Source organism: Loxodonta africana, chromosome 7, assembly GCF_030014295.1.
Source record: "Loxodonta africana isolate mLoxAfr1 chromosome 7, mLoxAfr1.hap2, whole genome shotgun sequence".
NCBI classification, from domain to species: domain Eukaryota; kingdom Metazoa; phylum Chordata; class Mammalia; order Proboscidea; family Elephantidae; genus Loxodonta; species Loxodonta africana.
The window spans coordinates 64,996,885-65,009,948 of NC_087348.1; the positions used below are offsets into that span (position 1 = coordinate 64,996,885).

Here is a 13,064-nt window from a genome sequence, read left to right on the forward strand (position 1 = left end):
GTAGCCTTTAGTTCATGGTCATGCAGAAGTTTTCAAAAAAAACTAAAGTGGCCTGACCTCACGGGCTCAGGCCGGCTGAGAGTCCTCTGGGTACAAACACACAGCCAAGGCTCCCCCTTCATGCTGGTGCTCTTTGGTCACCCCTCGGTACCAAAAGTGATCACAAAGAAGACACGGTTTTTCCACTAATTCCGTTTCTTAAAAATTTATTGGGAACCTGTGATGTGCCCTTTGCTAGCTTCTGGGGACACAGAACTCAATAACCCTGTGTCCCCACCCTCAGGGGCTCACAACCTCGTATCTGGGAGCAAGTGAAGAGGAAGCTCAGTACTTGTCAGGCAGCCCACGAGGTCTGAAGTGATTGGGGTCTTTGCCACTGCGGCCCCATTTGTTGGCTTCCTGGTCAGCCCTCGTGTCTTCATCTCCATGGCCTGTGAGGGACTGAATACGCTCTCTGGCATTGCTGGAGTCAAGGAAAGGAAGGCAGGAGATGAGTCTCCAGGCTGATGTGCAAAAGTCCCGCCTTCTGTACCCTTTCCCGTTTTCAAAGATGACGTGAGAAGAGACAAGGAAAACCAGTCCTCAAGGAAGGAGGGACTACAATACTAACCCTGCCTGGGCAATGTCCCAACTCAACCCAGACGTATCACCCTTGTGCCAAATGAACGGCCAGAGGGGACAGGTTGGGAATCACTCTTTGGTCCTCACTTGCATTTGTGGCAAGTGTGACATGTCTGCACCAGCCATGCCCTGGCTCTGCTGGCCACCAGGCCCAGTATGAGGCGTCAGTGGGCAGGGTGGGCAGGATGGGCATGAGGACGATTGTTCCTGATTGTTTAAGGCAGCCGAGCTCTGCTACCCCTTCGCTAGCATCCCTAGGTGTCTGCATTACCTGATCACTTCAGCTGCCCAGGCACCCCCAGGTCCCCTTCGTGCAGCGTCATAGTTCCCTCGAGCATGGAAGTATTTATCTGCACCTGTGTAATTGGCTTCTTTCATGTCGCTGTAGGCCCTCCACATGTCCCGAGCCCCTGGAAAGGAAAGGAAATGGCAAAAGGGATGTCATGTGAACACAGACACTCTGACAACACCTTAGAGAGGAATCTAGTAGTGAAAAATCTTCCCCTGGCTTTAGATTTCAACCTGTGAGCACAGCATCCTTAAGCACCATAGGCTGAGAAGAACATTCCTTAATTCTGATTGGCTTCTGCAGGTAATTATAATCAAAGGCATTTAGATGGGGCACACCTGTATTGTATCTGCTTGTGTAACTGCTATGTTGCACCTTACTTAGGGCTAAATGTGATATGCTTAAAGGAGAGAAGGGAGATGTTACCTAGAATGAAGTTTCCCCGCTTTGGCACTTTGAAATATTGGTCCTGATGACCCTTCTCGAGCACGGCTGCCTCGTGCGCTGCAAGGTGTTTAACAGCATCTCTAGTCTCTATCCACTAGATGACAGTAGCACCTGCCCCTCAAGTTGTGACAGCCAAAAATGACTACAGACACTGCCCAATGCCCCCTGGGGCGCAAGGGAGAACCACCCTCACACAGTGCAGCTACATATGGTGAGATCCAGGGGACAGTGTGAGCATGGTGGTGACCTGGGAGGCAGATCCTGATGGAGGTGGCAGACATACAGCACTCTGGCCCTGATGCTTTAGAAGAATGTATTCTTGCAGCCCAAGTGCAGATAATTCTGACTTGAGTCATTCCGACTGTTACGGACATAAATATCATCCTGAAAACTTTCAAACTCGATCATAGTGATGATGTGAGTTGCTTGGGGCAGTGCAGTAGCAGTCGTGCTCAGCCTTGGCTGCACATTGTAATCACTTGGGGAGATATTTATGGTTCCAATGCCCAGGCCACAGCCAGGCCAATTACATCAGACTCTGGGGGTGGGTCCCATGAGTATTTTCTAAGGTTCTCCAGGTGATTCCAGTGCGTAGCTGAGACTGACAACCTCTGTGCTCTAGGAACAGGCTAATCAGATGCATCTGCCTGGCAGAGCTTTTGCATCCTGCACAGCTACGGTCAGACCTCCACTCTGCCACCTACTGACTGGTGGGAAGTCCCTGGGCAACTGACTCAACTGCTCTAAGCCTCAGCTTCCTCACCTTACAAAATGGAAAAAGATGCCTGCCTCACCAGGTTCTTCTGAAGTTCAAATAGAGTGACCAACTGTCCTGGTTAGCACTGAAAGTACCTTGTCACGGGAAACTCCTGAGACCTGGCACACCGGGATGGTTGGCCACCCTAATGACAGGAAAGTGCTCAGTTACTCCTGGAGACTTGCTACACACTGGTTCCCTTTGCCTGTCAGTTCAAGGCTGCAAAAGGGAAGGAAACAGACCAAACCAGGAAGAGAGTCATAGGCAATAGGAAGCATCGGGAAGAGCTAGGCTGAGGTTCTCTTTAAATTATCCAGCTAGAAAACGGAAGGAAGAAAGGAAAGTAGAAGGAAGGAAGGAAGGAAGATAAAAAGGAAAGGGAAAGAAGGGAAAAAGTGCTAATTGATAGCTTTAATCATAGTTTATACTGTTTGGTCTGAGGGAAATTTATACCAGTTGCAGGCCTTATTTTGTGCCTTCTAATCAAACAATCAAACAATCATTTACCTTTCAGCTAGGAATGATAGTTGTTTTCTAAGTAACTGAGATAGATCCCGTGGTGTCCGATGTGTTTAAAGACGAGCTTCTCAAATGCCTGGCACATTCTACCACACAGAGCAGCGCAGTCTAAGACACTGGCTCCTACCCTTACGAGTGCTTAGGGTGAGCCCGGTGGCAGATGGGTGCCAGCCCCCTCCCTCCTCCAGTGGCCTCACCTCCAACAGCCTCAGGGATGAAGCTCCACCAGCCTTGGCTGCTGACTCCCAGGACCAAGGAGCAGAACATGAGGCCTGTGAAAAGCTTCATCGTGCTGCAATGAAAGCAGAGGTCAGGGAGACAGGGACGAGACTCATACATACCACTCTGGAATCTGTACTTCAAAGAGAGTCTGGGTATTTATGTCCATTTGTTCTAGGAAACATTGCATGCAGTGGGATCTCACTCAAAACCACAGCCCTCAATCCTTACTCATTAGCCCTGAACCCCAAGATTGTATAAGAGGAAACCAAGGTGGCACTGATTCAGGGAGAGGGGAGTCATGACCAAATTGCCACTCTCTCAAGCAGCCTATAATTAATCACAAAGCATGCCCCATGTGCTCAGTCAGCACAGACCTCGTACAGGAAAAATAGAACACTGAATAAACATTTTTAAAAGGCAACGATAATCTTGGTAAAGAGACAACAGAGTAAATTTTTTTGAAAAACCCTCTTTGAAGTAACCTCTCACCTGAGTTCTGGGGAAGCAGAGCTGCTGATCCTGCCTGCTGGGGAGAGGCAGCTGGTATTTATACTGAGCCTTCCGTACCGGAATCAGGGGGGAGGAGAAAAGCCAGACAGGGTGTTGGGAAAATCCTTCCCCAGGTCATTCTTCCCAGAAAACTGCAAAACTTACAGGACACCTGTGTTGTGTTTCATCCAAAGGCATTTCCCCTCTTGTGCAAACCTGTGGAACCAAGAAGGGCTTGCTGTGGGCTGGCAGCACCCGGTCAGGTCAGGAGGACAGCTTCTCAGCAGTGGAGGAGCTGAGGCAGGAGCGACCCTGGGGGCCGGAGAAGGGGGTGTAAGAAATGGGGGGACAGAAGAGGGCCCTGCTGGGCCAGATGGCAGATGTGTTAGAAATGAAGCCCTTTTGAGCTCATGTCTAAAGCCTATGATCCTGAAAACTATGAAATCACATGCATGATCTGAGAGGTTCCCTTCACCTCTCTTCCTTGATTTATTAAGCTTTCAGCTCCAAGTCCTAAACTAGATGAGCACAACACCCCTGCTCATCTAGTTTAGCCAATTAGGGAGTATATTGTCTAAGCTGCATCCTGAGAAGGGGGCAGTCTAGGGCAGGGACCTTTCTGCTTCCCGGAGCCCAATCCTGGAAATGCCACATAGTGACAGGGAAGTATTTAGGTGTAAGGAACTAAGGCGTCAACGCTAAGCCTATAGTAGGACAGAAGGAGGTCCAACCTGGTGTGGCATAGATTGGTGGCTCAGACTGGGGAAGTGCCAGGCTCCCAGTCAGGGGACAGGTTCGGGAGAGGACTTTGTCTACTAAATTAGCCTGGTGTCTGCCCCCTTTTTACTGTGAGACAGAAATATCAGCAGAGTCAGCCCAGCTCCTCAAGGGCTGATGGAGAAGAAGCCTGGGGGTGGGGGCCCTGGTATGAGTTCAGAACTCAAGACTCACGCAGTGCCTTGGCCCAGAAAGACTGAGGCCGGGATGATGAGTAGAGGCTGGTGGATATTATAGCCCTGCTGGTTTCTTCTGTTTTCCAGCTCTTTAGACAGAATGTCCCTTGTAGTTCATCTTAACCAAAAGCATTCTACAAGGAGAATGCCAGAGACTGTAGTTCAGCTTAAGACAGGTCAACAAATCAAAAAGCCATTATACACAATTACCCTGCTTCCTGGGAATCATGCCTCTCCCACTACGCTTATTCTCCCAGAGCTGTTGTGGTTCTTTCTTCTTGAATGATGAGAGACAGTTTTCTGAGGTTGTGGTTTTTGCCTCTTGGAGCTCTGCTGGGACTGTGGTGAGGGGAGAGGAAGACTCCCAGAAATCCTGCATCAGGGTGCAATCAATAAACCAAACCCATTGCCGTCAAGTCGATTCTGACTCATCTTGACTGCATGAGTTTCAGAGTGGAAGTGCTCCATAGGGTTCTCTTGGCTGTAATCTTTGCAGAAGCAGATAACCGGGCCTTTCTTCTGCCGTGCTGCTGGGTGGGTTCAAAGTGCCAACCTGTAGGTAGTACTTGAGCACAACCATTTGTGCAACCCAGGAACTTTTTTGTTTTAGTTAATTTTTATTGTGCTTTAAGTGAAAGTTTACAAATCAGGTCAGTCTCTTACAAAAACTTACATACACCTTGCTATACACTCTTAATTGCTCTCGCCCTAATGAGAAAGCACAGTCCTTCCCTCCACTCTGTCTCCTCATGTCTTTTTAGGCAGCTTCTGGCCCCCTCTACCCCCTCATCTCCTCTCCAGGCAGGAGGTGTCAACATAGTGTCATGAGTCTACTTGATCCAAGAAGCTCGTTCTTCACCAGTATCATTTTCCATCACATATTCCAGTCTAATCCCTGTCTGAAAATTGGCTTTGGGAATGGTTCCTGTCTTGGGCTAACAGAAGGTCTGAGGGCCATGGCCTCCGGGGTCCTTCTAGTCCCAGTCGGACCATTAAGTCTGGTCTTTTTATGAGAATTTGGGGTCTGCATCCCACTGCTCTTCTGCTCCCTCAGGGATTCTCTGTTGTGTTGCCTGTCAGGGCAGTCATCGGTTGTGGCTGGGCACCATCTAGTTCTGGTCTCAGGCTGATGTAGTCCCTGATTTATGTGGTCCTTTCTGCCTCTTGGGCTCATAATTACCTTGTGTCTTTGGTGTTCTTCACTCTTCCTTGCTCCAGGTGGGTTGAGACCAATTGATGCATCTTAGATGGCTGCTTGCTAGAGGTTAAGACCCCAGATGCCACTCTCCAAAGTGGGATGCAGAATGTTTTCTTAATAGAATTTATTTTGCCAATTGACTTAGATGTCCCCTGAAACTATGATCCCCAAACCCTCACACCCGCGCCCCCCCCCCGCCCGCCGCTGGCCTTCAAAGCATTCAGTTTATTCAGGAAACTTCTTTGCTTTTAGTTTAGTCCAGTTGTGTTGACCTCTTTGTATTGTTTGTTGTCTTTCCCTTCACCTAAAATAAAACTTAGTACTATGTAATTAGGGAAAACCTCTCTCCCTCCCTCCCCTCTCTCGTAACCATCAAAGAATATTTTCTTCTCTGTTTAAACTATTTCTCCAGTTCTTATAATAGTGGTCTTATACAATGTTTGTCCTTTTGCAACTGACTAATTTCACTTAGCATAATGTCTTCCAGATTTGTCCATGTTATGAAATGTTTCATGGATTCATAAATGTTCTTTATCAATGTGTACTATTCCATTGTGTGAATATACCATTGTTTATTTATCCATTCCTCTGTTGATGGGCACCTTGGTTTTTTCCACCTTTTTGCTATTATAAACAGTGCTGCAGTGAACAGGGGTGTGCATATATCTGTTCGTGTAAAGGCTCTTATTTCTATAGTATATATTCCAAGGAGTGGGATTGCCGGATCATATGGTAGTTCTATTTCTAATTTTTTAAGGAAGTGCCAAATAGATTTCCAAATGGTTGTACCATTTAACATTCCCACAGGCAATGTGTAAGTGTTCCAGTCTCTCCACAACCTCTCCAACATTTATTATTATGTGTTTTTGTATTAATGCCAGCCTTGCTGGAGTGAGATGGAATCTCATTGTAGTTTTGATTTGCATTTCTCTAACAGCTAATGATCGTGAGCATTTCCTTATGTATGTTTTAGCAGCCTGAATGTCTTCTTCAGTTTGTGTTGTCTTCTTGAAGTTGCGTTTTTGCGGAATCATGTGGATTTTAGAGATCAGGCGCCGATCGGAAATGTCATAACTAAAAACTTCTTCCCAGTCTGTAGGTAGTCTTTTCACTCTTTTGGTGAAGTCTTTGGATGAACATAGGTGTTTGATTTTTAGGAGCTCCCGGTTATCTGGTTTCTCTTCAGCATTTTTAGTAATGTTTTGTATACTGTTTATGCCACGTATTAGGGCTCCTAATGTTGTCCCTATATTTTCTTCCATGAGCTTTATCATTTTAGGTTTTATGTTTAGATTTTTGATCTATTTTGAGGTAGTTTTTGTGCATGGTGTGAGGTTTGGGTCTTGTTTCATTTTTTTGCACATGGATATCCAGTTATGCCAGCTCCATTTGTTAAAAAGGCTATCTTTTCCCCAATTAACTGACTTTGGGCCTTTGTCAAATATCAACTGCTCATATGTGGATGGATTTATGTCTGGATTCTCAATTCTGTTCCATTGGTCTCCATATCTGTTGCTGTACCAGTACCAGGCTGTTTTGACTACTGTGGTGGTATAATAGCTTCTAAAATCAGGTAGAGTGAGGCCTCCCACTTAGTTCTTCTTTTTTCAGTAATGCTTTACTTATCCAGGGTCTCTTGCCCTTCCATATGAAGTTGGTGATTTGTTTCTTCATCTCATTGAAAAATGTCATTGGAATTTGGATCAGAATTGCATTGTATCTATAGATGGCTTTTGGTAGAATAGACATTTTTACAATTTTAAGTCTTCTTATCCATGAGCAAGGTATGTTTCTCCACTTATGTAGGTCTCTTTTGGTTTTTTTGCAGTAGTGTCTTGTAATTTTCTTTGTATAGGTCTTTTACATCTCTGCTAAGGTTTATTCCTAAGTATTTTATCTTCTTGGGGGCTACTGTAAATGGTATTGATTTAGTGATTTCCTCTTCGATGTTCTTTTTGTTGGTGTAGAGGAATCCAACTGATTTTTGTATGTTTATCTTGTATCCTGTACTCTGCTGAACCCTTCTATTAGTTTCAGTAGTTTTTTTTGAGGATTCTTTAGGGTTTTCTCTGTATAAGATCGTCATCTGCAAATAGAGATACTTTTAACTTCTTCCTTACCAATCTGGATGCCCTTTCTTTATCTAGTCTAATTGCTCTGGCTACGACTTCCAGCACAATGTTTAGTAAGAGTGGTGATAAAGGGCATCCTTGTCTGGTTTCTGTTCTCAAGGGGAAAGCTTTCAGAATCTCTCCATTTACGATGATGTTGGCTTTGTATAAATGCCCTTTATTATGCTGAGGAAGTTTCCTTCTATTCTGATTTTGCTGAGAGTTTTTATCATGAATGGGTATTGGACTTCGTCAAATGCCTTTTCTGCATCAATTGATAAAATCATGCCACCCAAGAACTTTTGAAGAGATTTTGACTGAGCCAGTTGATAGGTAAGGAAGGACATAATAAAAGAGCTTCTTACTCCTTTTCCTTTATTACAAGCAGCATGGAAAACTCATTCACAAGGCCTCAAATCTTACAAAGAAAAATTGACATAGAAACATATCATGCCATAAGAGTTCTTCCTCTAGTCCAGTTGCTAGTGGACCCACAGATTAGACTCTACCCGTAGATAGATTGCAAAAATGGACACAACATTTTGTATCTCTTCCCATCAAGAGGCGTAATCTATTCCCCACCCTCCTTGAAATTGAGTTGGCCTAATGACTGCCCTGGAGCCCTGGTGTCACAGTGGTTAAGAGCTTGGCTGCTAACCATAAAGATCGGCAGTTGGAATCCACCAGCTGCTCCTCGGAAACCCTATGGCTCAGTTCTACTCTGTCCTATAGTGTTGTTGTGAGTCAGAATTGACTCAATGGCATACAACAACGACTGCTGTAGTAGAATGCAGTGGAAGTGATGTTTGGTGAGTTTTGAGCCTAGAACTCAACAGACCTTGCAGATTCCTGTGCTGCTGTTTTTGGGAATCCTACAGCCACCATTTGAATAATGGTGGGACTGGCTTGCTAGATGATGAGAGACATGTGGCCAAGTCTTCCCCACCATTCCAGCCAAGAGTCAGCCAGCAATAACTGGCCAACTGCCAGCCATGGAAGTGAAGCCATTTTTGATCAACCAGCCTCCTGCCAAACGCCAGCTAACAGTAGATGCACGTGTGAGCCCAGTAGAGATCAGCCAAGCCAGTATAGTCCAGCTGACTCACAGAATCATAAACTAAAAAAAATGGTTGTTGTCGTAAGCCACTGAATTTTTGGGTGGTTTCTTACACAGCAAAAGCTAACTGATACAACGCTTTTTTTGTGTGTGCTTTAAGTGAAAGTTTACAAATCAAGTCAGTCTCTCCTACAAAAATTATATACACCTTGCTATATACTCCTAGTTGCTCTCCCCCTAATGAGATAGCACATTCCTCTCCACTCTGTGTTTCTGTGTCCATTCAGCTAGCTTCTGTCTCCCTCTGCCTTCGCATCTCCCCTCCAGACAGGAGCTGCCAACATAGTCTCATGTGTCTAATACATAAAGCAATAACAATGACAGAAACCCCTATACACAGGTGAATTCTAAAAACACTGTACCAGTTAAGATAGGCTAGGTTATGATGCAGTACAAACAACTCCAAAATCTCAGTGGCTTAAGACAACAACGGTTTTTGTTTTCGTTTTTCTTGCTACACATCCATCCATAATAGATTGCTGTAGGCTCTGTTTAGCATTGTCCCCTGTTGGGGACACAGGCTGAGTAGCCACTATCTGAAACATGGCCAGTCATGGTGGCAGAATGAAAAAGAACTCATGAGGTTCTCAGACCTGCAACTGAATGCTTCAGAATTAGTCACATAGCTCTACCCAACCCTTAAAAAAAAAAAAGTGCCTGAGAATTGCAATTCTATCATGAGCCTGAAGGTTGTTGTTAGTAGCCATGGAATTGATTCTGACTCATGGTGATCCCATGTGTGCAGAGTAGAACTATTCCATAGGTTTTCAAGGCTGTGACCTTTTGGAAGCAGATGGCCAGGCTTGTCTTCCCAGGCACCCTGGGTAGCTTTAAACAGCGAACCGTTCTGTTTGCAGCACCCAGGGACTCCTCAGCCTAAAAGTAGAGAGTAAAAGACTATTTGGTGAACAAAGCAATAATATTGTAATACTTTCCCAAGGTTTTGAAAGTTTTCTTAGCAAACAAATCTTTAGCTCCATTGTCCTAAATTGTCTAAAGAAAGATTGAAGAGAAAAGGCTTAAAACCAAATGAAGTTTATTCTTTCTTTCTTCCCTCTGCCAGGCTTTATTTCGACTAGCCAGCAGGTACTACTATTTTTCATTCTCAAGTCCCTGCTTGGTTTAGTCATCTGTTATCTTGTCACTGTTCGCCAATATAAATGAGATACAGACTTTCAAATTCTTGATTTAAATATCTAGCACATTGGAGAATAGGGACAAGCCAAGATTTTCCTTTGACTGTCTTTTGGCTTGTAGGTATTTATACCGTTAGATAATAAAAGATGTAAAGCGTATCCATTATAACACTGTTGGGGATGGTGTGGGCCAGGGCAGCATGTGCGTGGGGTTGCCACGAGCCTGGCCCACTCCACAGCAGCTAACGACAACAATCAGGGCAAAAAATCATCAGTTAAGACAACCAAGCAGATTTCTTTTTTGGAGGTTAAAGGTACAGGAAATAGAAACAATTCTTGAAGTCTGGTTGCCTTAGCTTAAATAATTCTTCCAAGGACCAATTTAAATTTAAATTAAAAACAGAAACCAAAAGGAGAGTAAGAATGGTTACACAACTTGAAGAATGTAATCCATGTCAATGAATTGTACATGTAGAAATTGTTGCTGTAGGTTTTGCTGTGTATATTCTCAACAACAACAAAGTAAATTATTAAAAAAAAAAAAAAAACAGAAACCATGTCTGGCTCGTCACCCTTGTCTATGTACCAGTTACCACACTATCTAGGATATAGCAGGTGCTCATTCATTTACCCATTCATGACAGACACTTCAAAGCCCAAGGACCCCAAAGACCAAGTGGACTATAAAAAGAAGCAATGGGGATGCCTTTCTGAACTCCTGCCAAAGGTGCTAAAGTCTGTTACTAACAGGAATTGTTCAGGGAGAATGGAGGCACAAGGGAGGACGATAGGGAAAAGAGTAGTTAGTAACAGAGATAGAGTATACTCCCAACACCTTTGTAATATGAAAAATATATAAATCAGAAGTTAGTTTTTAAAGCTGACACACAGCCTTCAAATCTGGAGGCAATAGGCCTAATTCAAAAGACCAAACCCACTGTCCTTGAGTTCAACTCTGACTCATGGTGACACCATATATGACAGAGTAGACCTGAGTGCCACAGGGTTGTCTTGGCTCTAATCTGTACGGAAGCAGATCACCAGGCCTTTCTTCCGAAGCACTGCTGGATAAGTTCCAATCACCAATCTTTAGGTTAGCACACAAGCACGAACCGTTTGCACCACTCAGGGTCCATAGACTTACTAGGCCAGGTGTTTCTATTTTTTCAGGTCTACTACTAGAATCAAATTACAAGAATCAAATCGACTACATCTGTGGAAAGAGATGATGGAAAAGCTCAATATCAGTCAGAGCGAGGCCAGCGGCCAACTGCGGAACAGATCATCAATTGCTCATATGCAAGTTCAAGTTGAAGTTGAAAATTACAGTAAGTCCACAAGAGTCAAAGTACGACCTTGAGTACGCCCCACCTGAATTTAGAGACCATCTGAAGAATAGATTTGGCACACTGAACGCTAACGACCAAAGACCAGATAAGATGTGGAAGGACATCATACATGAAGAAAGAGGTCATTAAAAAGATAGGAAAGAAAGAAAAGACCAAAATGGATGTCAGAAGAGACTCTGAAACTTGCTTTTGAATGTTGAGTAGCTAAAGCAAACAGAGGAAATGATGAAGTCAAAGAGCTAAACAGAAGATTTCAAAGTGTAGCTTGAGGAGACAAAGGAAGGTATAATGAAATGTGAAAGACATGGAATGAGAAAAGAAAAAGGGAAGAAAAAGCTCGGCATTTCTCAAGCTGAAAGAACTGAAGAAAAAATTCAAGCGTTGAGATGCAATATTGAAAGATCTATGGGGAAAATATTAAACGATGCAGGAAGCATCAAAAGTCGATAGAAGGAATATACAGAGTCACCATACCAAAAAGAATTGGTCAATGTTCAACCATTTCAGGAGGTAGCATATGATCAGGAACTGATGGTACTGCAGGAAGAATTCCAAGCTGCACTTAAGGCACTGGCAAAAAACAAGGCTCCAGGAATGGACAGAATACCAACTGAGGTGTTTCAACAAACAGATGCAGAGCTGGAAGCGCTCACTCGTCTATGCCAAGAAATTGGAAAGACAGTTACCTGGCCAACTGACTGGAAGAGATCCATATTTATGCCTATTCCTAAGAAAGGTGATCCAACTGAATGTGGAAATTATCAAACAATATCATTAATATCACATGCAAGTAAAATGTTGCTGAAGATCATTCAAAAACAGCTGCAGCAGTATATCAACAGGGAACTGCCAGAAATTCAAGCCGGATTCAGAAGAGGACGTGGAACCAGGGATATCATTGCTGATGTCAGATGGATCCTGGCTGAGAGCAGAGAATACCAGAAAGATGTTTACCTGTGTTTTATTGACTATGCAAAAGCATTCAACTGTGTGAATCATAACAAATTATAGATAACATTGGGAATACTGGGAATTCCAGAACCCTTAATTGTGCTCCTGAAGAACCTGTCCATAGATCAAGAGGCAGTCATTCAAACAGAGCAAGGGGATACTGTGTGGTTTCAAGTCAGGAAAAGTGTGTGTTGGGTTGTATTCTTTTGCTGAGCAAATAATCCTAGAAGCTGGACTGTATGAAAAGAATGGGGTATCAGGATTGGAGGGAGACTCATTAACAACTTGTGTTATGTAGGTGACACAATCTTGCTTGCTGAAAGTAAGAGGACTTGAAGCACTTACTGATGAAGATCAAACACCACAGCCTTCAGTATGGATTACATCTCAACATAAAGAAAACAAAAATCCTCACAACTGGACCAATAAGCAATGTCATGATACACAGAGAAAAGATTGACGTTGTCAAGGATTTCATTTTACTTGAATTCTACAATCAACAGCCATGGAAGCAGCAGTCAAGAAATCAAATGATGTATTGCATTGGGCAAATCTGGAGCAAAAAGGCCTCTTTATTTATTTACTTTTGAACTTTTTGAAAATTATGCTTTTTAAAAAATTTTTATTGTGCTGGACTCTCATACAAAAATGTATAAACACCTTGCTATATACTCCTAATTGCTCTCCCCCTAATGAGACAGCACACTCCTTCCCTCCAGTCTCTCTTTTCGTGTCCATTCGGCCAGCTTCTCACCCCGTCTACCCTCTCATCTCCTCTTCAGACAGGAGATGCCAACATAGTCTCTTGAGTCTACTTGATCCAAGAAGCTCATTCTTTACCAGTATCATTGTCTATCCCATAGTCCAGTCCAATCCCTGTCTGAAGAATTGGCTTTAGGAATGGT

The 13,064-nt window shown here is 43.8% G+C and overlaps 1 protein-coding gene across 1 annotated transcript; it reads right to left on the reverse strand.

Moving 5' to 3' along the window:
* Window positions 1-213: 213 nt before the first annotated feature.
* LOC100670050 (serum amyloid A-2 protein-like) lies at window positions 214-3,459 on the reverse strand. The gene is made up of 4 exons (XM_003411984.4): window positions 3,345-3,459; window positions 2,831-2,925; window positions 893-1,031; window positions 214-463 (listed from the first exon to the last, which is right to left on the reverse strand). Exons 2-4 carry the CDS (start codon window positions 2,919-2,921, stop codon window positions 325-327), a joined length of 369 nt encoding a protein of 122 aa, XP_003412032.2. The 5' UTR covers window positions 2,922-2,925; window positions 3,345-3,459; the 3' UTR covers window positions 214-324.
* Between the last annotated feature and the right edge of the window lie 9,605 nt (window positions 3,460-13,064).